A 27,232-nucleotide genomic window follows, 5' to 3' on the forward strand; every position below is an offset into this window, starting at 1 on the left:
AAAGTCCTTCAAGGCAGGTTATAAAATGCACAGCACAGGCCTTAGAACTGTAAGTGGCCTCCTGATTTTGTCTAATAGCTTCCGATGACACAGAACTTGGAAAGCTTGTTAAAAGCTATAAAATGTTGCAACTTGAAACAGCTGCAAGGTTGTAAATATTAAAATAGACCCATAAGACTTAGACAGCTTATACAGGTGTGTGATCTGTACTTTTCGTTCTTTGAAGAAAATTTACGTGGTCACATGACCCCTCCCAGTGCTTGGAGGTTGCTATAAAGTGACCAACTGCTGGGTCCAGGGCAGCAACACAGTGCGCAGAGACAGTGGACGTCTATAGTCTCATCTGTTACATCTGAGACGTCTTTCCAGAGTTCAGGATAGGATTTTCTTACCCGTTAAAATGAAGCAAAATCTAGATCTACAGTGCATTTTAATGCTTCATAGTTTTAAAGCATTTAAAGTAATTCTGAATGAGAAGAAGTAAAATAATTATTCTACCGTGTGCAAGCTCTGAATTTAGTATAAGATCCAAAAAATAATTATTATGTATCTGATCAAAGTTAAAACAAGTAATTTAATTATTGAATTGTCTTCTACTTTAAATTCTATAATACTATTTTCTGTCTTCTTACATTTTTGAAGTAGTATAGTGTGTTTGAAATGTTGAAGTCCTGGGCCACTTGATATAGGGTCAGCGAAAGAGAGTCTGCAGAGTGGTTTTGAATACAGTCGTTGGGCCTGTAGTCCTTGTATTGCTTTAAAGCTGTTTCAAGCAGCAGATAAATGAAAATAGTCAAATTAATTGAAACTGAGTGGAAGTTTTAAACCAATCTAGCTATTTTCTAAATGACTTTAGAACTACATTATATACTGTACAGAGAGACATTAAGATCCAATAGTCTCGTGGTGTATATATAGTTTAATGCCTTTCAGTGTGTACATATAAACATACACATGCAAGCAGTGAAGCAGCATCTGAAATCCTTTGTTCTGTGCGCCTGAGCGTTTTTATTTTGAAATGCTGTGTGGAGCTGAACTTCCCTCCAGGAGTGCATGTCTGAACTCTGACCACAACGGAGAACACTCTGAAAACCAGCATTCCTTCTGAAGATGTAAAAATATATTATTTATGCTCAAACCACCATTTCATTGTTGATTTTTTTCTTCCGAGGAGATCAAAGGCTCATTCTCTTGTGTTTCGGTGCTTGTTCTCATTGAGAGAGCTCCTCTTCTCCTCTGTGGAAGCGCCTGTCGTGTAGGAAGAGGGCGTCTCGCAGCTTTTCTCCAGATGACACAGCTAAATTAGCAGCAGAATGACCCACAGCTCCTCAACACAGCCCACAGAGCCCCTGGAATGGGCTTTTAGAAAACTGTTCCCCTTTTCTTTAAAGGTTGAATCGCACCAGAAATTCTTTTTGCTTAATGTAGGTCTTTTGTTCCCATTGTCTGAGTGAGGCTCACCTACTGTACATTCTAAACAAGGTATCAGTCCCAATTGATATATGTATTTATTGTACATTATATAATATATAGCTAAATATTTTATTTACATATACTTTGGGTTTTGACCTGAGTAAAACTAAGAATGTGGCATTTAAAATGGACGCCATCCTCTTTTCTTAACCTTTATCACATTCATGATTCTGCTCTGTCTGACTCTGAATTTCCCAGCTGGCTGGTTTCGGTGGAGTGCCGTTAGGTTTGGGTTTGTAGACTGCCTGTAACTGTCCTGTAAAACAGATTCTCCTCAGAGTGCACGCGACAATGTCAGTGGACTAAAGGACCGAAGCAGTAGAAGGGCATCTACTATATGTAGTCGAAGAGACTTATCTGGGGGACAGAGAAGAAAATGCAGGTCTCCTCAGAATATGCTAAAATGGCTCAGATGCCGATAAAGACGAGGAAATGGATTTTAATGAGTGGAGTTGCAGACCCTGGAGACGGATGTCCTCCAGGCCCTCAGTACAGCGAGTTGGTATTTGTGGCCTTCTTGAGCTGCACTGTAATCTTGGCTTCCTGACTTTGATAGACCTATTGCTTCAAAGATTTAACATGTCCTCTCGGTTTAAAGGATCCAGAAGTTTCACAAGCTGGGCGTATTTAGTCTCTGCATACAAAAACCCCAGCATTCAGAAAACTGATGCATTAGCCTGTGCTGGGAGCTCTTTTGAGGAGGGAAATATTTTCCTACCACAAAGCACTGCATGTCTGGGGATACTGGGAGTCTTTTACCACCTAAAATGTGGTGGTTTAACACATTTGAAGTGCTAAAAGCCGAGAAACTGCTGTGAGGATTAACAGTGCCCCAAATTAAACTAAAAGGGTGTTCAATATTTTTTTTCTGTCCCCCGTGGAAAGCAGTTGTATTGAAATGTTTGTATACTTCAGTATCACAAGTCGGTGAGGAGCAAATGTAGTGTTGGTTTACTTGGATGTAGTTTGGGCTCAGCGTGACCATCTTCCTGGTGATGGAGCCAGTTTCTCTCTTTATACGGTGGTGTTCTAGGACTGACCAGTCCTCAAAGGCTCAGACTCCATGACAGATCTGTTACCAAAGAGTGAGCAGGAGGCAGGAAAGTGATCAGCAGAAAGGCTAGCACACGCTGTGCCACTAACTTTGGCAAGTACTTGTGACGGAAATTCACCAGAACCATAGATACCTTTAAGGAGTCTTAGAAATGCCTGAATTACCTCTTCATGTAATCTATTTTAGGTTCACAACCAGATGCGAGTGTGGTCCCATAGTGCCATTCTCAGCAGCTTTGTTCTCCTGTATTTCTAGCTTGGATAATATTGAACATTACTTTGGCCTTGTCTGTCTAACAAGCGAAGCATCAGCTTTTACGTCAGTTTTTTAACCACAGATGAATTTCCACTCAGACAAACAATGTTTAGCTTTCCTCTTGGCTATCTGTAGACTAAATAAGAAGATATATCTATCATCTATACAGTATTAATTTGTAAATATGACCAGATAAAACATGACTTACAATAAATATATCCAGTTTTATTGCTTTATTGACATTCTGTTACCAAACCTATAGGCACTTGTTTTGAGAAATATAAACTCATAATTGGCATTTCAATTATACTTAATATAAGCTTACTGTATCTGTTATTGGCTAATTAACCAAAAAATTGTAGTGAAATCCTAAAAACAGATGGCAAGTTATTTAAAAACAGATGCCATTTTGCACAGTAACGCATCATGAATATTCATAGGTGATTATTTCATTAGACTGATAATATTATTAGCTTTTAGGTAACGCTCTTTAGCCATGATCAAATGTTGAGGGAAAAGGCTCAAATGGTATACGCAGTACCTATTGAATTGTTTTACATTTTCCTTGGTGGGTGTTCAGGAATATGCTTGATCCTACATTCCTGTTTTGCGGAGCATAACTGTATAACTGTGATCCACATTTGTCCCAGAACGCTGCCCTGATGATTGCTGGAGATTATGCCTTTAGGCATTGGTGTATCTCAGAGTTCCTCCAAGATTTTCTTAGCACTGTAACCCAGGTAATGCCAAAAAATGTTAATGTATTGTATTTGAAAAAAATAACTTTTTCGAGTATTCATTTGTGAGTTTTCGTTTAAGTATACAAGACAGCAGCAAAACCGTAAGACTTAAATTCATAAGAAGTAGAACCATTTGACATTGAGAAGGTCCATAGCTGACAAATAATCAGGGTTTAAAGATGATCTTTTTTAGGACATTTATGTTGATTTATATTTACAAAAACCATCCATTCCTAAAAATGTCTTTAGTCGTGGCAACAACACTCTAGTTGTTTTTTGCAATGGCCTTAAATCAGTTTGAACGGGTAGTGTGTTATAAGAATCTCTGCAGATTTATGAGCCGGGTTATGGAGGCACAAGTGGTCTTTGTATTGCTGAAAGCTGTATATGAGGAGGGTATCCATGAGTTCTGTGGTCACTGCAGGCTGTGTTTGGCCTAATATCAACTACCGCAATGGAATCTGTGGAAGGAGTGCATGAAGTATCACAAAAACATTTTTCCTTGAGCATAAAGAGTGATACTTTAGTTTAATCATGATCTTTTTGACTATTTTGTTAATGATCTTAATAAGGCTATCGGAGATATAGCCCTGAGGTATTTGTAGAAAATAGATCATTCATCAAATATTGCCTACTGCAATTACAACGTTGGTTGCATTTCCTAATCCCAAAGGACACATTCATAGCCAAATGCATTCGTATATCAATATCGAGTTTTAGATTTTAACCCCCATAAAACATAAAATTTGATTTGTAGAAAGGAAGGAAGCTTTCAAGCTAGTGTTGAAAATCCAGATTGAATCTACAGTTAAGTAAAACAGAACTCATTTGCTGTTCCTAGGTTTTCTGAAGGGTTTCCTCTGTTGAGCAAAACCTGGAACTTGGGTAACTTGACAGTACTGAGATTTAGCTGTAAAATCTTCAAAAATCTAAGTGTGATTTCCTTTTTTATTCATTGTTCAGGAAGTCTTGTAGAAACCCCCCACCATTTTCCTTTTCACATCACAGCACATTTCAATCTCTACCGGAAATTGTGGTAATTGTGGTAAAATTGTATTCTCTGTTGGTAACATGAGACATAAACATCTATGGAGTAAGAAGAAATCAGAATTTACCCAGACAGAGACTAGAGGAGAACAAACTAGCTTGGAGAACTGCAAGAGCTCCACATTTACATACACTGTATGAGGTAGTGTACTCCATGACAGATTAGTTGAGAAACCAGCCCTGTACATTTAGCAGTAAGGAAACAACCACCATCCCTGATGTGTTTTGACAGACTCCTGTACAAACAGCAGCTCTGTTCTCCTGGGTCCCGGTAGCGGCGTGTTGATAAAATAAAAGATGATGGGGGACTGGCAGGATCGGCGATCGGATGCCGACGGCTGATCTGGCTGTTTGTTCATTGGAACGCGGCCTTCCTGTATGAGGGCGCGTGGCTGCTCTGAATGGATAGAGGCTGTCATCACCGCCAGGGTGCTGGGGGGCAGATGGGGATTGTTTGTCTGCAGCTGGAGTGCATTTCTTGTAAAAAAAAAAAACGTTTCATTTCGCATTCCTTCTAAAGCCGTAACCGTACGGGAGCACGCGCAGGCAGCGGAGAAGCTCCCGTTAACTCCCGAACGCTCGGGCCGGCCGTAATGGCCGGTCGGCTTTAACGCGTGTTGGATGCGCTGTGTGCAATAGAAGTCTGGAGAAGTGTGTGTGTGTGTGTGTGTTTCTGCCTCCACACCGTATACCTTCTGGAGATCCTACCATCATAGCAGGGACACTCACATTTAAGTAGGTAACTTGTATTTGGTTCACACAATCTAGCAAAACATGGAAGAATTAATTTCAGCTTTGATCTAGGCCATGGCAGTTCATCACTAACTAAGCCAGAGGATTTCTTTACATACTGTAACCTTTGGGGTATAGGACTCTGCAGGATGGAATATTAATATTCACAAGGTAAAGACATATAGCCTCTTGCTTCCCCTGTGTTAATAATCCTGGCTGCTGATTTGCTGTGGCGTTTGTATTATGTTGGGATCATAAGTCAGTAGGACATTCCCATTAGTTATTAATACACCTTACATCCCACCTCCAGCGGTTAACTTATTGGACCTCAGTGCTGGATTTTAAAAATTGAGAGGCTCTCCTTGCATTAACATTCTTGTGGCGCATCACTATCATTAAATTCTGTCTTTTTTTCCCAGGAAGAAATTTCCTTTGTTACTTATTCATTTAGTTCACGTGACCACATGAATGCATCAGACTTTTCTTAAGTTAAATTCTAATACGACTAAGGTTAATACACTAAGGTCCTAAGTGTCAGATTGCTCATTTAAAAGTCAGAGGATGTCGACTGAATTACTCCAAATGCCCTGGTTTTACATGTTATTGGTTGGTAATATCAGGACTATCAGACTACTGTGTACTACTGTGCTGCTACTGCATACTGTTCCTGGAGGATTTAAAAAAAATATATTCCACTTGAGCTCTGAGTTACACAGTTGGTTTAATTATTTTTATGAACTTCATAATTAAATTTGATATAATAGTAATATGTATAACCTTCTGAGGTGTTTCACCGGTAACTGTTACCACTAATGAAGTGAAATTTTCAAGTGATAAACCCCCAAGCCTTGAATAGCATCCTACAGTATATATATCTGGGAAAATAATTAGACTAATTGCTTAATTGGCTACGCAGGTTGGAATAAAAAAAAAACACCAGGCCCTGCAGGAACTGAGCCGGACGCCCCTGCGTTTAACTCAATGCTGCAAAATAAATGTCTCTACATCTCTGCCAAGTGAGCTGCGTCCCTCTGGCACAGCAGTAGCATTTGAGCGCTGGAGTCCAGTCGATCTGTTTCGCATCCTGCCTGGATGGTTTCATTGCAGCGTATGTTCTGTGGTGAAGAAATATTGCTGAAATGAGAGTTTGTCTGGAAAAGAATCTCAGCTCCTCCCAAGAACAATTCAGCACCAGGGTGGAATGGTTTATAAAAATAAGCAACTTTATTGAATTTGTAACTTAAAAAAGGACCACACAACCAGTGGCTGAACATAGGGCCATGGGCAAAGAGAAATGTAAAATTGCAGGGCTGCTTGTAAGACATAATCATGGAAGGAATATTTTTTCAGTCTTGCATGCAGAATGCATTCCAACTGAGCAGTGAAATGAAGCTCAGACACAATTAAAATGAAGGCAAAAGGAAGGATTTTTCCTGTGCATCCACAGAATCTGCAATTGTAATAACTAAACATTTTATCACGGGTGTTTTGGTAACGTTTATATCATGTTCGTAGTTAGTTTCTCTGATAACACTGAAAAAGGACAACAAACACAAAATAAAGAATGAAGTTGTGCTGGAACACAATTTACGTTTATGCAGCAGTGCTGTTTTTGTTTTTTGAAAGGACAATTTTTTTATGTTTGCAAAGTACTTTGTAGTGGTGCTAAATAACTGTTGTAAGATCCTGGTATTAAAATTGTGTTAGAAGCCTAAAACCATTGATTCCTTTTACAAACAGTCAAATGAATTTCAAAATGAAATCTTACCCCTGTTTTCGCTGAGTGCTTCAAACATGCATGACTGTCTTCAGCCAGTCCTCTGGCTGTTGAAATGCTTCAGTTAACCTGTTAGGAGTCAGATGTCACTTTTCAAGCTGAAACTGTCTGGCTCTGACTAACATGAGCAGCAGGGTTTTCCTGTGATAAAAGTGTAATCTTACTTATTTTACCATGAAGGTAAAGGATGGTGAAGTGTAATTTCAGAGTTCATTAAAGTAATTCCTGAATTATCAAGCAATTCCAGGTTTTTCCTGAAACAGTTCACTTATAATAAATTATGTATTTGTCCTAGTATGCGGTTAGGTTTATTTCCAGTGTTTAGTAAGTATTCCTTTTAAATTCCCTTTTCAGATACTGATCTTAATTTTCAGACTAAGTTTGTATTTGGTTTTGCCATAACATACTCATTTTCGACCTGCCAGAAAAAAGTCTTGGGTTTCATGGTAATTCTTCTTCTCTCAGTAAGAATTTAATGTTTTCTTGCACTTGTGGCAGAATGCTGTCTTTGTATGCTGTGGAGAAACAAAGATTTAAATGGGTTTCGATAACACTGTGCACACCTGCTTTAAAAAGAGAGTTTTATATCCAATTGCTTTGTATCACACCAGTCCTTCAGAAAATCTTTCATCATTCGTCTTCAGATAGGAAGATCACTGCTAAAGCATTAGCCATCTCGCCTCAACTTATCTGCATATTTAGATTTATTCCCCTATCGATGGACTTACAGATGTCTTTTTGTAATCAGGCAGAGATCTAAGAGTCTCTTGACTCTCACTGGGCTTCATGCCTGAGAGGGATGAGGGCAGTAACTGCTCTTATTCATTTAAGTAGCAGCCTGAAGCACATTTACATAAAGCTGCATGAGTCCAAATGTACTTGAAGTACTTCAGTTTTCCTAACCCTATTAATTAAATATAGTACAATACCAGGGCACTCATCTCAAACACATTGTTAGAAGCTGCTGTCGGAGCTATTTTAAAGTGGTTTGTAAAAGTGTATAATAAAAAAATGAACCTGCAAATGCTGTATGTAAAAGCTTCTCCCTCTGGCTAGCTTGCATTGCATCAATGTAAAATACTGGCTTTACACAAAAAAAATGCAGCTTTTTTTTTTCTCAAATGAATCGGCTATAAACGGGGTTTTCTAATGTTGTTCAATTGGAACAGCAAAATATTACTAATCTCCACACATTATGTATCAGCATGCTTATGACAGGAAAGCTCAGTTTTGACTGGGGATTCAAATTGATTCATAAATTAATTTTGTCTTTCACTGTACAGAGGCGGCTGAAATTCTATAGAATTTGCTTCATATTATTATAATAAAAATGAATGACCTATCAAGAATTTTAAAGCATGATCCATCAAGACTGGCTCCGCTTGTAAATTCTATTCATAACAAATAAGGCAGCCTCACTTTACCAAGCAGAATACAATTTTCTGTGAAGATTCAGTCTTGTTAGCATGTGACATATGTAATAATGCAAAGTCAAAGTGTTAATGCCTTAATGTTTTATTTTATAAGCAATTAACTTGAGCAGGCCATCGAACTGCTGAAAAGACCAGGGCACGTTTTTAAAGTCTCCTTGGCGCACTACTGCAATTCATCTCCTTGTTGAAACTGACAGGATCTCCAGTATCAGACCCTGGAGATCCCTCCTTGGCCAACCAGACTGTCACCCCCTCTGCTTCACATCACCCTCAAATGAGGATTTTAATAGATAGGGATGTTGGTGAAGAGCTGCATCTGAGGTTGCATTCGAAACCCAGTGACGTCTCCTAAGCCTGACTCTAAAGCAAACTGACTAACATTGCAGATGATTCTCAAAGTGGATCAGCCACGAACCCAAATGCTCAATGATGCGCTTTTCAACAATAATAAGAGTGAAAAAAAGGCAAACCTTCTGGTAAGAGATCTTCAGAAATGTCAAGCCAGTAAACTGCAAAGCTGCTGGTTCCAAATCAAATGTTAACAGCAGCGATTATAATTAAGCTGTTATTTCAGCATAGTAGGGCTGGACATTCTGAGAAGGAAAAAAAGTAATTGCCTCTCTGGACCTGTCCATAAAGACATGCCTCCCTCAGCTGGTAGTGTGCTACTGGCAAAATAATTTCAGACTCCAAGTCTTCAAAGGAAAGTTTTATTTGATCTGGCCAGTATGTTTGCCCTCTGGTATCATTTGTTTCTGCCCTGAGTTGCTCCAGTAAATAGTGATCAGGCTGCAGCATCTTTCCTTTTTCAGAAAAACAAAGATGTTACACGCGTGTCATATCACACACTGTGACCTACAATTATACAGTACTTCATTGTAATGGCCAAAAGGCTATGGGAATGGTATGAGTCAGGAGATTGTACAGGACTTAGTAATAGAATTTGGATTTAGGGGACCAATATAATTGCAGGGGTTGTTCAAATCATTTAAATCATTCAAAGAAGTGTACAACACACATCTTTGTTGTGTGTTCACATAAAGAACCCAGTACGAGGTATGTGATAGCTCTCATATAATCCGTTAACATCAGCACAGCATTAGCAAGACTCCTTTTCCAGTGTTAGGTTTTTGGGCAGTAGTGTTTAATAGGGTTTTCAAGCTTTCCGTTTATAAGTTATGGGGTCCTTCCATATAGGTCAGGGTCTTCCCGATGAACAGCATTAACAGGGATGCAGCCAGGTGCATCACTCAGGAAAAATGAACATTAAAACATTGCTTGCTAACCCTTCAAACAGGACCGGACAAGGAAAAAAAAGGCAGATGTGTGTCAGTATTGCACAGCAGTTCAATCCCAACATCAGAAGAAACCATGACATTTCTTAAGAGCTTGTGCAGGGGGACCAACTGACTGTGACCTTTCTATGTTCTGGTTATAGATTTTTGGGTCAAAGGTCGGAGAACAAATGTGGCAAATCTCAATCTGCCCCTTTACAGAAGATTGCGAACCAATAAAAGGGGCAGTTATAGAGCTGTGGGCACAACAGGGATCTCGTATCAAAAGAGCAAGTTTCCCTTTCTGCGGCCCAGGTCATAATTCAGCTCTCTCAATGGGCTTCTCTCTTCTCTGGTCCTTTGATGCTGATCACTGTTTAGCCTGTGATAAAGGCCAGCTATGCGACCTTGTGGGTTATGATGACCTGCCTGCACAGGTCAAAGAGTAAAGAATGGCATGAGTTTGTTCCTTAAAATAGCAGTCTCAATAAAAAGGTCTATTTTAAAAAGCCCGTAAAAGAAACATCATGGAGACTCTGTACAGGAACTCAAAAGCATCCCATTGCACTTTGTTGACTTGAGCCTGACGTCTTATTTTTCAGATTTACTTACATTTCTAAGGAATGCATGCATTAGAAGCGATTTTATGTTTTATGTTAGATGTGCCTGACTTGAGATCTCATTGCCGCCTATACTTTGTCTCCTGCTGGTAACTGGTCAGTGCAGAACTGTTACCACCAGCAAAGGTCTTTAGTTTGTCTCAAACTAGATGGAGTTGGTTAGGGCAGTAAAAATTACACAGCTTGCTAGCGCCAAATGAAAACTAAACTAAATGAAATATGACATTTCACTGCATTACGTATTAAAAACCAATCCTCTGTAGATCAATTCGATGTATTTTCCTAGCTAAATATTTTATACAGTACCACGAGTTAAATACAGCCTTGTGCAGTGAGAGCAGTTTAGTTATTTGTCCCCCCCGACGTGTTTACTCTGCAAGAGCGATCACCGCCCTCCACAAACTCGGTTTCGGTTGATCAGATGAGCATCCCGCAGTATCGCAGCCGGGCTGGGCTTTCCCCTTGTGAACACGGCTGTTGAAACGTGCCGAAGCCGCCGACACCTGAAGCACCGAGTCGTCGTGCTTCGACCTCCGACGTTTTGAGCTGATGTGCGGTGGCAAATGGTGTCGGACACTCAGGAGCTTACCGCGTGTTTTGTTTGTGGAGCTGAAATAATCGTGATATTGTTTTAAATAACCGTGTGCCGCGGAAATCACGTTTCCATTTTTAAAAAAAAAAAGTTTTTTCTTCCACTCTGTCTAGCCCCAGAAAACAGTCTGTCAGCTGCGGTTGTGTCCCAGCTGTCCGGTGGCGATTACTAGCGACAGCTGCCGAGGGGCCGTCGGAAGCGAGCTATCGGCGCTAACAAAGCGGCCTTTACACTTCACAGCTTCAGGGAGACGGCAACACGTTGCAAAAGAAAAACTTTAAAAAATGAAACCGGCTCTCTGAAGTCCGATACTTTCAACAACTTTTATTTGTTATCGGGCTAAAATGGGACAATAAAAACTATGATGTGATAAGAAGTTTCTCTCCCAGTCAGAGACCTACTGTACAGTATTTGATGGACAAAATACAATGTTTGAAGCGGGAGCCGCGCTACTATACAGTATGTGTATCCTTTACACTTTACAAAGCTGATTTATTTCCTTGAGAAGCCTGTTACACAGCTCACCTCTAAGGTCGGATATCAGGTGATGTTTCTTAGGTGGAATATGAAGGGTCTCCAGAAGGATACGGTAGATTTTCCTGCAGAGGGTGTTGGAGCACTTTTAGGGACAGTACTGTTTTAAAAACAAAAAGAAAGTGAAAAGCTGATGTTGGTAATTTGGGAACCAGATGAACAGAACCAGAGGCTGAATTGCTTAGCAATATTTTATGTTCACTTAAATAAATAACTTTGGGTGTCCTTACATCTAAGTCAATCCTCTTTTCCAAAAGATATACAGTACTTTAGTATTCTTTCGATTGTACACTTTATGCATTCGTTTTGTTTTGTAGTATTGTTAAAGGACATCAGAATAACCCTGAGTTGACAAAAAACATCAGAATACATCAGAATAACCCTGAGTTGACAAAAAGTAGTGGGCTAACTTTATTTTCACTGTACCACTCCATTCTCCCTGCCACAGCAGTCCGAGTTATGGTATTGTACTGTGTGTGTCCCTGACAAGGAGATCTGCCGCTTCCTATGTGTTTTTGAGTGTAGTATAGTGTAGTAATGTAGTATACTATACTGTAGGTCCCTACAAGTCACATGCTCTGTTACATACTGTACTATATTTCCAGAGAGGTTTGGATCTTCAGAATTCCAAAAATCAAACTCCAGTAATGTTCCTCCAGGTGCTCCGGTTTCCTCACAGAGTCCAAAGACTTGCTGGTACTGTAGGTTAATCAGCTTCTGAGGAAAAGGTCCCTGGTGTGAGTGCAACCTGAGATGGACTGGCGTCCCATCCAGGGTGTATCCTGCCTTGAGCCCCTTCCTTGCTGGAATAGGCTCCCCCATGACACTATATTGGATAAAGCAGTTGGAACATGGACAGATGATGAACATTCAAGTAATGTCTAGATGCTACCGCTCTGAGCCAACGCTCTGGTACCACAAACACAGCTATATTACAGACCTCACCTACTGCTACTGTGTTTTTGTAAATAAATGCTGGACCCATTAATTGTGGTTTGTAAAACAATGTGCAGAACACGCAATATATATACAGGCACATTCAAAACCACACCACATTGTGTGCCACGTTGTCTGAGATGGTAAATATTTAGGACAGAGTTTTAAAATCATGGTTGCAACCTTTATTTCCTGCAATATATAGTGACCGTGTTACATTGTTTTCAAAGTCTTACTGTCTACCTCATTTCATCTGTTAAGTTTTGCTGAAAATGAGCAGTTCAAATGCTGGGCTAATGGGCTGAAGAAATGTTTGTATATTCTTTATTCACCGTGCACGCCATAGGTATTTTTACCATCTTAATTTATTTTGCTCCATTAGCATTAGTCTCGTAAGTTTTTGAACGAGTCAGTTCTCATTCTACCCTGTTGTTCAGTGCTTTTTAGAACTTGTCCTGGGGCTATTTTTTCCTACCTCTTCTTTTCTCAGAAAGAATAAGGGATTCTAGTGGCAGAAGCAATCAGTATATTAGGATCAAACACATTCTCTGCTGAATTCACTGTCAAAATAAAATCATTTGTTCCCTTTGCTTAAATAAATTGCTGAATCCCAAAGCCACCCTCTGTTTCATGTGGTTTCAGAAACCATTTCCTTGGGGCCAATCTGCCATTGTTAATTTTGGACAACATTCGAGCTAACTTTAGAAACTGCTTAGTGTTTGCATTTTGGTTTTTAGAGTATCCTTCATTTCATCTGTTTTTTTTTTCTGGGGAAGAAAATCAGGGATAAAGCCTTTGCCAACATTATGGAGAAACTTTGTTTTTCCTAAAGAAATCTAATTAGCTCTAATCCTGGTAAGGTAATTTCCATATTTGCGTTACTGCAGCTCATCAAGACAGAACCTATCCTGGTTCCCACAATGTTAAGCAGATGAGATAAGTGTCTTCCCCCTTGATAGGACACTGGCCATTTACAGGGATGACTCCCTGCAATGCTGGGCCACGCTAACAGCTGGGCGGACTGGAGCCACTGGGGTAAAGTACTGTACCTGTGTCCACAGCAGGGACTCAAACCCACATCCCACCAGTTATAGTATGAATTCAGAGACTTACCCACTACACTGCCCTTAACAAAGAACCAGTGATAGAAGTTTGCAGTTGTAGAAAATCCCGGTGTTTGTGCATCATTAAAGAAAAATGTGAAAAGGTAAACCTTAGGTCAGATACTGTTTATGATATCTGCAGAATAAGTTGCCCCAATATAAAGACTGCTTCAGTAGATGCATATCAACAAGTGCTGAACTAATACTTGGTGCAGCTGATTGCATTGCTAGGTACTGTACTTAGTGCAAACTGACGGTTCTAACTTAGATTGATGGAAAATAGTCAAGTAGCCTGTTCCTGTTTCAGTTCAGACATCCATAAACCAACCTTTGAAACAGCTCAGGAGGCTTTTATAGTACATTAACACATTAAGAATGATTATAAGAAACATCTAATACATTGACGTAGGTTTGGGAGCATCATTACACATCAGACTGAGATTCTGGAAGACTCAAGCTCCAGATGCCTGAGGAGTTCCATGCATTACTGTTCACGGCGGTGGAGGTGTTCTTGGTTTTGTTACCTCTGTGTGTGCCTAGAGAAAGGCTAACTGCTTATATGTGGGGATGGTGAGGTTGAAGCTTGGTAAATGTGACAGTATCCTTTCATTCAGCACTGAGTAGCACAGAAAGAGCTGCAGAACTTAGCATAATGTTAAATATTCTGTTCATTTCTCTTGGCAGAGATCCTGTGTAGAATGAAAGAGGAGGTCTGGAGTGAACAGGACTGAGGCAGAGCGTGGAGAAGATATACGGTACACATCATTAAGGTGTTGCTGAAACTGTTCCCACGATATAATATTTTGAGTTCTTCATTGTTGCTTTTGTTTTGCCAGGACGAGCACAAAAATACATAATAACAAAACCATAATACCTTACGAGTGAGTCTTGGATTAAGATGAATCTTCTTGTGCGTGTAATCCAATGTATTTTCCTTTTTGCTCCTTGGATTCATTAGGGATTACTGGAGACCTAAAATAATGATGCTTGCTTTCATGCATCCCAAGGGTAAGAACCATGTGATTTCAAAAAACTTGCCACACAGGATTTAAGTAAAAAAAGTGTTACTGTATTTTAGAAAATGTACAAAAGCTATATACATACCCGGAACAGTAAAACGTTTCGTAGTGTACAAAATGTTTTTAATTCCCACAAACAAAACCAACGCGTTTATAATGTTGTCCTTTAAAATATCCTATTGTGCCATTTTTGTGGTAGAATTCTTTAAAGCCTTTGACTTCACAATCTAGAGTTAAATTGGTTTTTAATCTTCACAGAATCCATACTGAGTACTCGCTTGAGTATTCATTTGAAAATCAGTGAAGGATACTTCCAGTCACATTTCATGTACTTTGCTGCCTGACATGAGATATGCCTCTCCTTTCTTTAATTCTACAACATGAACATCAAAACCAGATTATTAGAGCTCTGATAGTGCATCTGTAGTAAAAACAAACTAAATAACAAATGCTGTTCCTCCTCTTGGTATCTTTTACAGGTGTCTCTTTCTAGGGACATGTTGGTGCTCCCCTTCGTAGAAAAACTGCTACTCTGTACTTTTTACAAGCAACGACCAGCAACAATTCATGACAGAATCCTTAACATAATTTAGATTATGTATATTGAATATCTTTAAGCAGGAAAGTACTGTAATAACAATAAAAAACTTTCTAAAAATCCTTTTGTTTTCTGGCAGTATATTACAAGTTAATGTTAAGAATGTGTAAGCTCTTACTAATAGTCCAAGATACATTATAGCAAGGCACTTATCACACTTATCCCTCACAAAGAGCAACGTTGTAAATACTTTGCAGTGGCTTATTTACACCCCGGTCACAAGACTTTACTATAATTGTAAAGTATGGCTTTTGTGTAACAAAAGATTGGCATCTTAATTTGTTTCCTAATAGGTAATATGCAACAAAACACATGTGGAAGGAGACATAAAATTTCAATTTCAACTCTCAGCCTCTGGAGAAGCTGTTATAAATGGTTCGAGGTCCACACGGTGCAGTAAAGATCAGTGCTTTTTTTTTCAGAAAAAAACACTAAAACATTTTTCCTCAGGGAAGCTGTCAGGCATGAGGTCACGTCCTCCTGCTTACATCTGTTATACAACCACTGAGAAATGTTGCAGTCATTTCACACACTCAGGAGGAGACTTTCTAGCCTCTCTTGTCTCTTATTGATACTGTTTCCATTCTTATTGTTATGACATCCTTTTCTCATCCATGTGATTAAGACATCATGTTGAGGAACTTGCTCTCCTCGGCAAGAGCCGTCAGCATAGAGCTCATGTCTCCAATCGCCATGTTGCTAATGCCAGCGGGCACAGAAGGTAATGTTAAGGAGTTGCGAGGTGTGGTGAGTCGGGAGGAGTTCTGGGAGAGGTTCTGAAGGATACTGGGGCTCAGGGTCCCAGAGATCAAGCTGGAGTGGTCTCCATCGTCCATCATGGCATCAAAATCTATCTGAGTGTGCTCCATGCCGTGCGAGTCCACTGTGCTGGTCACTTGATTGCTCCCTGGAGAGGCCATGGCTGTGGCCAGTGTATCTGAGGCGCATTGCTGGGGTGGTGGGGGCTGCCCAGCACAGGAAACCTGGGCCTCAAAGCTCCCGTTGTGCTCATACATGTGGATCTGCCCTGTATAGAACATCAGATTGCTGTCCCGGTTTTCATTTGCATGCTGTTGGTTATCTGCAAGGGTCATATTACTGGATCTTTTTGGGCTTGCCTCTGATGTAGTGTGGCCTGGGCTTGTACTGTAGGTAGAATGAGGGCTTGTCAAAAATCCTTGTTGCTGCATTGTACTCTGCCCTGAGAGCTGTCTGTTCAAGGCATTGGGTACTAAGGGTGGCCGAGGTTGCACCAACCCGCGATTGAAATTTTGACATGGACTCATTGTCGCAGGCTGTGGCTGTCTGATGTAATTCTGCTGGTTGGGATTCATCTGGGAAGACATTGAACTGTAACTTTCATGCTCACTGGCAAATGTCACGTGGTTCTGACCTACTCCAGGCTGGGGCCGAGACCTGTAAGTCTTCAGTTCCTGAGTCTGAGCTGCCGTTCCTCTGCTATTTCCATTTAACATCCCTGGAGTACTGCCTGGCGTAGTACTACAGGAGGACAGCTGGCCAGTATTTCCATCTGTGGCATGAGGAACGAGGAGTGAGTTGTTCTGGATGTACCCCTGTTGGGGGCTCACTTGCTCATTAAGATTTTGACAAGGGTTCATTACCTGTTGTCTCTGTTGCATACAAGCCATCCTTTGGGAGTTTAAGCTGGAGTTCCTCTGTATATAACTCTGGTGTGCTGCATGTGCAATGCTTTGATTCATTTGCATGATTTGCTGGTTTGCACTGAGGTTCTGAAACTGACCGAAGTTTTGTTTCTGCTGCACGACGGCTAAATTTCCCCGAACGAACATCTGCTTTGTTTGGCTTGGAGTCACGTTGCTATTGCCAGTACCTGAGCTGACCTCATTCCACTGGACGGGCATGTTATTTTTGTTCACATTGGGTGAACTGGGGAACTGCTGTTGATTTCCTGGACTCAGCTGGCATGATGGCAGCACTGGCCCTGTAGAGTTCATGTTGGCGTCCACCATAGCCATTCTTCGCTGACCATAAAATTGCTGCTGTTGCTGTGAAGCCATATTTCCTTGGAAACCTTGTGCCTGGCTGTTGTACCCTGGTGCGCAGATGTCCTGATAAGATCCATCATTCTGGGATTTGATGTACTGCACAACATCATCTGGCAGCACTATGTCATCCTCCACGTTCCTGTTGTCCATGTCTCCAGCCATTGTTTCCATAACAATGTTTTCAGAGATGCTGGGTGGCCTAGAAGAGTAAGACTGCCTGTGAAGACTGCCGTCTGAGCGTGTGTAATTTTGCAGGCTGAAGTTCCGTCTCTCTGTCGCTGGTGGGATGGGGATCATGCTGTTCATGCTGTTGAAGCGCTGGACTCTAGAGAGGGACAGGGGATCGGCTGCTGGCCTGCGGACGGGATCACTGGCACGACGGACAACATTTCCCGGCACTTCATGAGGCATCATACTGGATGCAGCGTAACTGGTGTCACTGCATCTTCTTGGCACGGCGGGAAGAGGAAATGAGGGAGCTGAGGACTCCTGCGTGTCCCTGAACAAGGCCATCCTGGTCTTAAGACCCATGCGGTCCATGTTGGGCAGAGGGGTCGGCGGAGGTCCTCCGGTGGCGGCGGCATACTTGGCCTTCAGCCGGTAGTGCTGGGCCGGGGTCAGGTTGAGGAGGCTGGGCAGCCCCCCACACTGGGACGCCTCGCTGGATCGCCGCGACAGGTCCGTGGAGATAGGGTCATAGGAGTCTGCCGAGCTGACGTTGTTGAGGCGGCCGCCAAACTGGGACGCCTCGCTGGATCGGCGGCTGGAACAGCAGGGCGATATTCCCGAAGACCTGCGGCTGAGGGTGAAGGCCGAGCTGACGGTGCTCGTCGTGCTGTCTCTGCGCTCGTTCAGCTGGTTGAGGATCGTGACGTCGCTGGAAGACAGTTCGCTTATCCTCAGGTTGGAGAACACAGCTGGGGGCCCACTGACACTTGAACTCTCCAGCAAAGAACCTAGACAGGTGAAAATACAATTTCAGAATATTGCAAGCTCTACAGATATGTGAATAAGGTTCAAAACAACAGGCCCTGCTTCTTTCAATTTCTTTTAAATTATTAGCAATTCTTGCATAACAGGGGGAAGGGGGCAGTCTCACTGTTAAATGCTATTTTCTTGCTTTGTTAGCTAGGGTTCCAGTCATCTGGGGAGCTGTAGCTTTGGTTTTAAGTTTTAACAACTAGTTGATTTTTATTCACCCATGAATGTGTACTTTCTTATTCTAAAGTCAAATGACCTTCCTGAATTTACTAAGTCATGCATTTTTAGGATCTGCAACATGTACCGTATCCATGTCTTTACTTACCAGTTGCTGGTATGGGTGGCAACTTGGTGTTTCGCACTTGAGGAGCTGGGTTGGCCCAGGAACAAGAATCCCTCACCGTCTTCAGTTTCTCCTTCTTGAGCTGTTCAAGTCTGTGGGTTGCTGACATGTTCTTGCGAAGCTGCAGGCTGACTGTCGAGGTTCCCGAGGAAACGGTGGAGTCCACCACAGGCTGCTCGTCCAGGGCAGTCAGGTCTCCCAGACTGCCTCCACTGTTCATGTTCATCTCTACTCCACTGTCATTGTTGGTGGCACTGCCAAGCGGGGATGGCTCACTGCTGCATGATGACTGACCACCAGGGCTGGACTGATACATCTGGTGTGGAGACAAGATCCGGGTTTACTTTAGGGCCTTACCTTCCATTACATGACACAGGTCTCTTGGCTAGAATAGGAAAACCCACAATAACGTGTCCGTAAAACCTAACTGCGGCTTGATTCTATATCCGTGCTCGTTTCAGTATGTTCTGCTTTCTAAAAAAGGTTGAAGAAAGGAAAATCCAGCCCTTCCCAACCCATCCCCTGTGGAAGGTCTTGTCCGAAACAGTCAGTGGTCTGGAAGTTCTGTACATGGCTGTGTCTACAATAGCAGTTTGTCTGAGTCAGTTTTCTGTAACACTGTAACGTGTTATTTGGTACGCTATGAACTGTCACCTCCACAGGGCAATTAACTTGTCTGCAGTTGTTAGGTCTCCCTACACAGGAACCTCACAGAGCAGCTCCAAAGCCATGCTGAGCAGACCGTGAGCTACACGTTTTCATGTCAGGAGCATGCATCCTTATACAGACTGCTCAGGGTTATGAAGCAGAACTTCTAATGCAGAAGAAAAAACATCTTTTAAAGCCATGTTAAGATGCTGTGCAGAAGTACAGGACAGAGAGACACTGATCTAAAGGCAACGGAGAAATCGTGTGAATTTCAGTTCTCCTGAGCTCACGTTTTTCAAGGCTTTGATTAAAATAATTTACTCTGTCCTGAGCTGAATAAAAAACAGGAGAATCAAGTTCTTGATCACTTCTTGACTGAAGACTATGGCTGTTAAACAGAAAGAATAATCTATTTTTGAATATTAATTCACTAATGGCTTTTACTGTATCATTGTGCTGCTCCTAATCTTTTTATGGTAGCACAATGGAGCTGACAGGGCGAGCTCTCAGGGAGACAAATTATATATGTGTAATTGATAAAGCTTACAAGGTAGTGAACTATAGTGCTTTATATAATTTTTTAATAATCCCTACGGGATTAATAAAGTATTATCTATCTATCTTTATCTCAGAAAATACAGTGCTTCTCTTGTGTAATAATGTAAGTTCTGAATAAGCATTTCTATCACTCAAAAAGTAGTGTCAGACACTCTTGTTTACAAAAGCAGAGGTACAATTTCAGTATGAAACCCCTTAATTTTTAGTTTTTTACTCCAAAAAAACATTTTACAGAGTGTGAAAAGCCAGATTAGAGCTGTGCTCACCTTAGTAATGTCTGTCCTTAAGGAAGGTACATTGAAAGAGAAAAAGAGACATTGAAGTAGCAACCAGAGAAATGTGTTAGAAGACACAATAGAAAAGAAAAAGATAATTAAGACCGACACGTACAGAACAACAAATGGGTGTTAGTATAACAGGCAAAACTTGGAAATGGTAAGAAATGTTTTTTTTTATTGTACAGAAATTTGAAAAGTCAATACTTTAAGTATGCTCATTAGAACAAATCAAATTTTAAGTAAAGGTTAGCAAGCAAAATCTGTAAGCTATTAGAAACAACAGCATACTGCATTTCAAGATAAAAAAGGGCAAATAAAAGTAGCTAGGATATGAGGCATATGTGCACCTTATGTTAAATAGCCAGCCTGCCTTTGATTATAATCATACTGCTCAGGGTTAAGATTATTATTCGATTCTGCCTTGAATCACCAGTCATAATGAATCTGTTCATATGGAAGTGCTTTCCCTTTCTTTCCCTGTAACGATGAGCTAGCACTGGCAGTGAAACACTGTTTGCTGTCTGGTATTTGCATACTGCGGCCCATGCGTCGCCTCAGCCACAGGTCTACTGATATGAACAAATCTTACCACCGAGTTCTCCGTTTTAATTGACTTGACTTGCAGGCAGTCCTCCACGCCTCTGGTGGTGCTGTTGGCTTCTGCCTTTTCCTCCGAGCCTCTGCCGCCCTGCTTGGTGCTGGCTTCATTCTCCCCGTTCTCCTTCTGCGGCTGAGGCCTGGGGTGACCGTCGTTGCGCTGCTTCTTCGTGACGTGAGCGTCCGGCCCGTGGACAGTCTTCACGTGCTTCCTGAGAGAGCTGGGGTCCGTGTAGCGCTTTGTACAGCCGGGAATTTTGCACACGTAGGGTTTCTGCAGCAACAACGCAGCAATGCAGTGTGTGAATGATGTGTGCATTCTGGTATATTGTGTAATGTCGTGGCATCGGTTTCAGATATAACAATATTTTCTTAAGCATCACCAAGACGATGCACTGGTGCCAGTTCTACGGGTGCCATAGTATTTTTAATCACATTGTTGTTACAGCAGTGGTGAATGTATTTCCATTTTGTACATGTCTGGGAGATCATAGCAGAATTCTACAGTGCTAAGTAACTATTATGTCTTGTTCTGGACTCCATAGTCAGCTTGTCTGACTTGTTAGTTAATTCTTTGATTTGTTACTTATCTATCTGTGAATCACAGGTAACTGTTGTTTGATCATTAACTCTGCAGGATGGCTATTGTAAATTTCAGAAATAGATTTGTCATTTGAAAATCCAGCCCTACAAACGTATCAAATTATCACACACCCATTACCTGCACTTAATTTGACTTCTCCTAGTAACAGAAAGCAAAATTACACTGAGCTTAATGATGGTGAGGAGGTCAGCACAAGCACTGCAGCAAAACTGAGGACTGCAAAAATATGGATACTTATGTGGTTAATTGTTAATGATGAGAAGAGATTGACTTGTTGCAAAAATGAAGATACTGTACAAAAGCTAGGGGCTCAATATTATTCATCACGAATGGATTGGAAGGGTGAGATCTTGTGATGGAAATGTATCAAGAGTAATCTGACTGTCACCGCCTCTAGAAAATAATGATTGCACAAAACATGTGCGCAGTGACAAGTTCTGAAAAAAAAAACACAAAGTGCATTTTTATGCCCTGCATTCTCAGAAATTCCATTTCACTGGACAGTGAAGACATCTTCAATAACAAGAACTCAATGCCCAAGAACAAGTTCTTCATAACCTATTCTTATTATAAGTGAAACATTCATAAATGTTTGGCCAATGTGAATCTATTTTCAGATGACCTAAAACATGAGACGTTGGCACCTATGAGGTAGTGTTCTATGGATCATAGACAATGGATTTCAGATCCCTGTAGAGACACTGCAGAAGAGGGAGCTCCTATGGATCATTATATGGGCCTAAAACAAGTGTGAATGGGCAGGCAAATCAGGTCACAAGACAACCAGCTTCAGATAAGTGCAAGTAAAACACATGCTACACTGGGGTAATTACTAAAGACACTGATGATAACTTCTTTGGCATCGCAGACCACCTGCATATTTGGGGAATTGAAATGTTTCCAGGTCTGATAATGTATTCACATGCTGCAGGTGGTCCAAACACCACAGGGGTGCAGTTGATTCTCTCTTAATGCATTTTTGGGGACCAAGGACTCTTTTTAAATCTATGCTTCATTCGTTATAAAACACGCTTCTTAATGGGACAGGAGAAGCACTCACAAGAACAATTACTGAGCCAGAGGAATCCCAAGGAGGTAGACAATTCGATTCTAAGCTGGAAGTGAAATTTGTAAGGGTTTTAATGTACATTGGGACAGCGGAGCAATTGATCACTCGCAGACCTGCACTGTGCTCCTGCTGTGACTACTAATTACAAAGCAAAGACAAGCAATATTCAAGCCGATCAATCAAAGTTCAGAGTTGTTTCTCGTTAGCAGGATGATGTCTTTAAAAGCTCTGATTGCCCTCTAACAAAACACAAAAAGCCTTCAACCTGGAGACTTTGACCAATGTAATTTAACAGTTCCTTTGGTATATAAATGAAAGCTGTTCTTTGAAGGCTAATGTAGTCTCCAGGCTAAGTGATCCTGCACTACAACCAGTAGCACTGTGCATGTGGACAGTGCAAGGAGTTCATGTCACAGGGCTGCTCAAATGTTGCCTGAAGTGACGGGGAGTGTGCTCTCTGGAGACGCGATTGGCTTCCATTTGCATTTAAGTAAACAAGATGTCTCGTGAGTACAGAACCTGCACACACAGAGAGTGAGCTGAGCACCTTAAGTCACTGAAACCTTCATCGGCTCTGCCAGCACAGACCCAGGTGTCCCATATTGAAAACATCAGGACTTGGTAAGGACTGGTGGCCCACTGGAATGAACATCTGCCCCCTTTACAACAACGTCTAACAAATTCTTCAAAAAATGAAAAACAAAAAAACAGCCAGAATGTGACCTCTGCAATACAATTGTGAGGATGAGGTGGCAGAACATAGATACTCCCTCTGAACAGTGCTTCTACAAGAACGTGTTTTCATCAGATTAAGACACATTCACATTATCTGGAATCCCCTTTTTTGTTAAATGAAATAATATGGAATACATCATTTCAATGAGTGTTAATGAACAGTCTGTTAATGATTCTTGGGAATCACCTGCTTGTAAATGGTAGTGTACTGAGGAAATTATATACAGTAATAGGTTTTGTGTACTAATTAGCTTTGGTGGTTCTTCAGGAAATTGAAATGCTCCTCATCCCTCAATAATAATAATAATAATAATAATAATAATAATAATAATAATAATAATAATAATAATACATTTATATAGCATCTTTACAAGTGGCATCTCAAAGTGCTTTACAGTAAGAAAATAGTTACACAACGAAAGGAGACAACAGGATTAAACAATTACAACAAGGGTTTGGAATACAGTATAGTAGAATACACTATATACAATATAGACACAGAACCAGGTAAGTAATAGCCCTTCTAATGAAGGTTTGGAGTTGGGGTGTGAAAGAGCTCAGGGAAGGGGACTCTGATATTCTTAGGAACTGAATTCCAGAGCTTTGGGGCGCAGCAGGAGAAGACCCCGACACCCCTAGAGTGGTGTAGGTGTGCTCGGAGGACAGACAGGAGACCAGAATTAGAATAAAGGGGGCTGTGAGTTGGGGAGTAGGAAGATAGTAACTCAGACTGGTACTGAGGTGCCAAACCATGCACAGCCTTATAACTGAGCGTTAGGTGAGCAGGAGTGTCCAAAGAAGGCCTGCCCTGAACAGGCACCGGTGTATCTGACGTCCTGCGCTGTGACAGCTCATTCTGAGCAGCAGAACACCAAGGACGCCTATGGCCTGGTCCCTCTCTGAGCTGTGCAGAGACCGACGCCGCACACACAGGGGGAAGGGTGGGGAGGTACCTCATTGGAGTGGGTCCTGTTCTGGTGCTGTGCTCAGTGGGGGGTGTACAGTGTGCTCTGTGCTCAGTGTGGGGTGCTGAATGAGTGCTCAAGGCCTGGTCCCTCTCTGAGCTATGCAGAGACCGACGCCGCACACACAGGGGGAAGAGTGGGGGGGTACCTCATTGGAGTGGGTCCTGTTCTGGTGCTGTGCTCAGTGGGGGGTGTACAGTGTGCTCTGTGCTCAGTGTGGGGTGCTGAATGAGTGCTCAAGGCCTGGTCCCTCTCTGAGCTATGCAGAGACCGACGCCGCACACACAGGGGGAAGGGTGGGGGGGTACCTCATTGGAGTGGGTCCTGTTCTGGTGCTTGGCGCGATCCGAAGCGTTGGAGAAGGCCTTGTTGCAGCCCTCGTGCTCACAGACGTAGGGCTTCTCTCCCGTATGGGACCGTAGGTGCGTCTTTAAATTCTCCAGGCGGGAGTAGGCTTTGGAGCAACCCTCGAACTGAAAATCAACAGGGATGTGAGTGGAAGACTCAAAAACTGGAAGCCTCTCGTGGACCCCCAAAAACATGAGGCCTGCATCGCTTGATCAAGCGGTCCATTTCCAATAGCAGCCCTCTTCGGGTATTTCATTTATTACTTATCTCGTCATACAACATGAGTGGTGCGCAAGTCTGTTTTTGTTTTTCCTCAGTTTATTATAAGCCATGATTTGGTATTCCTTTAAAACTAACTTCTAAACAGACTCCTTGAAGATAATTACCAGCCAGTGTACAGGGTAGGCAAATTAGCATTGCACCGAGCTGAAATAAGAGCAAAAGAAACATCTTCAAAAAAGACTTTTCAAATCTGAGCGAGCAGGCAATGAAGTGGAAGGGTACATAAGGGAGAGCCAGTCCAGCTATTGGTCTTAATAAGTACCAATGGACTGTTGGTCGATCTCCAATACTAATTAGTTTCCCCTGCTCACTCCCTGCCAGTCAGCTTTGAGAAACACTTTCAGAAGCTGCTTTAACTGAAAAGTAAGTTAGCATGGCAGATGGGACTTTCAGCAGAAAACAGCACCAACACAGAGAATTTTACAGAGTGAGTAAAATGGGTTGTGTCAGCAGTAACATATGAAACAAGGTGAAAGAGTGTGTGAGATTCCCTGTCCCTTGGCCACTATTACCATACTGTCTGCAACATTTCATGAATGTCTCCAGCACAACTATAGCAGCTTTGCAGAAAGCAAAGAAAGAGTGTATGTAGGAGTGCTGTTAAACTCCATGTCTCTATACTCAACTGTTTCCACCTATGAACCTGCCCAAAGGCTGGGTTTTCTCCTTCTCCCTGGCCATCACACTGGAAAACCACACTGTCAGTGTGCTGAAATTTGTGTATGATTTTTTAAGTGTGATGTGCTGTGCTCAGCATGGGTGTTCAGTGTGTGGTGCTCAGTGCTGTGCTGTACTCAGTGCGGGGTGCTCAGTGCTGTGCTCAGTGCAGGGTGTTTGTGTGGGTGCTGTGCTCAGTGTTGTGCTCAGTGCGGGGTGTTTGTGTGGGTGCTGTGCTCAGTGTGGGTGCTGCGCTCCGTGCTGTGCTCAGTGTGGGGTGTTTGTGTGGGTGCTGTGCTCAGTGCGGGGTGTTTGTGTGGGTGCTGTGCTCCGTGCTGTGCTCAGTGCGGGGTGTTTGTGTGGGTGCTGTGCTCAGTGTGGGGTGTTTGTGTGGGTGCTGTGCTCCGTGCTGTGCTCAGTGCGGGGTGTTTGTGTGGGTGCTGTGCTCAGTGTGGGGTGTTTGTGTGGGTTTTGTGCTCAGTGTGGGGTGTTTGTGTGGGTGCTGTGCTCAGTGGGGGGTGTTTGTGTAGGGGCTGTGCTCAGTGCCGTGCTCAGTGCGGGGTGTTTGTGTGGGTGCTGTGCTCCGTGCTGTGCTCAGTGCGGGGTGTTTGTGTGGGTGCTGTGCTCAGTGCCACGCCCTGCCTGCGCTGCGCTGTGAGGGGAGCAATACGGGCTGGTGACTCACAGTGCACTTGTGTGGCTTCTCCCCTGTGTGGCGCCTCATGTGCACCACCAGCATGTACTGAGCCTTGAAGGGCTTCTGCTCCCGGGAGCACTCCTCCCACCGGCACACAAACTCCTTCTTCTCCCCATGGATGTGGTCGTTATTGATGTGCTGCAAGATCCCAAACCACCAAGGGGGAATAAAATCAGTAAATAGTTAGTGCACAGGTCCTCAACAGGCTATAACGCAACCCCGCACTATTTCGGTATAGAACAACGTGCTGTGGTGAACGTTATAAATCGTTATAAATCGCTATAAATCACGTTTCCTTGAGTTGGATTGGTCTGTGCTTTTCCTCATAATCCTGTTTGTGCTGGAAGAAACACAGCCTTAGCCAAGGTAACAGTGAACAGTCAAAGATTCTGGCTAATAAGGGCTTGGGAAAACAGCCTTTAATTTCAGGTTTTGACAAAGAAGTGAATTATCTTGGATATGAAAGGCCATGTCATCAATCAAAGCTCCTGGTAGATTTCAATTTGTCAGTCTCCGTGATATGGGAGGATTTTAAATTTACTCTTTTTTGTAGATCAGGAGGTGAAAGCCTGACTTATTTGACAAAAGATTTTATGATTGCCATATTTTTTTTTTGCTCTGTATTAAAATTTTAAGAGCCTGTGCCTAAATGAAAGGCCTTATTGATACAACGTCAAGCTGAGGAAACTCGTTGGTGATCAAATGCTTTGTCTGCCAGATACCTTACACAATCATGCCCCACCAATATGGCCTGGAATCTCTTACAAAATGGGAAGGCTGCCTTAGCTCAAGGATTGTTTATAGTTGCAGGATAGTTGCCTATGAGTCACACTGGGTTTGGAAAATTTTTTTTTAAAGAAGCTATTAAGAAAATACTATACCTAATATCGGAAATTAAAAAATAAAGACTCCACAATATGTCAAACTTTTGCTTCAAAACTAGAGACAACTGCCAGGCACTGCCTGTTTCAGCTTGCAGAACAAGCCCCGAGTGAAGGCCAGTGTGGCAAGATTATTCACACCCAGACCAGAGGCTTAGATCCTTTAATTGGCACCCTTACAGTCTTCCCCAAATCCCATGAAAGGTTAGAGGGTCCAATGAAGTTCAGGCATAATGAGCTGAGATTCTGTAGTTTAACACACTCACACACTCATTTCGACATCCATTTCTCTACATTTGTACAGCACTCCAGGTGGCACCCTGTTAATAACCTGTTAACCGCGTTCCGCTAATCAAAGACCTCAAATGTTTTGCT

At 42.1% G+C, this 27,232-nt stretch overlaps 1 protein-coding gene across 2 annotated transcripts in view; it reads right to left on the minus strand.

Annotated features, from left to right (window-relative positions):
- Positions 1-14,617: 14,617 nt before the first annotated feature.
- The window catches only part of gli2a (GLI family zinc finger 2a), a 104,330-nt gene continuing 91,715 nt past the window's right edge, over positions 14,618-27,232 (minus strand). For both annotated transcript variants that reach the window (XM_088606181.1, XM_088606182.1), the window contains exons 10-14: positions 25,965-26,114; positions 24,301-24,465; positions 20,612-20,893; positions 18,521-18,854; positions 14,618-18,170 (exon numbers count right to left, since the gene is read on the minus strand). In XM_088606181.1, coding sequence (XP_088462307.1) covers positions 15,808-18,170; positions 18,521-18,854; positions 20,612-20,893; positions 24,301-24,465; positions 25,965-26,114 — 3,294 coding nt within the window. In that variant the 3' untranslated portion in view covers positions 14,618-15,807. The remainder of the gene's footprint in view (positions 18,171-18,520; positions 18,855-20,611; positions 20,894-24,300; positions 24,466-25,964; positions 26,115-27,232) is intronic.

This window comes from Lepisosteus platostomus, chromosome 14, assembly GCF_059453375.1.
Source record: "Lepisosteus platostomus isolate fLepPlt1 chromosome 14, fLepPlt1.hap1, whole genome shotgun sequence".
Taxonomy (NCBI): Eukaryota; Metazoa; Chordata; class Actinopteri; order Semionotiformes; family Lepisosteidae; genus Lepisosteus; species Lepisosteus platostomus.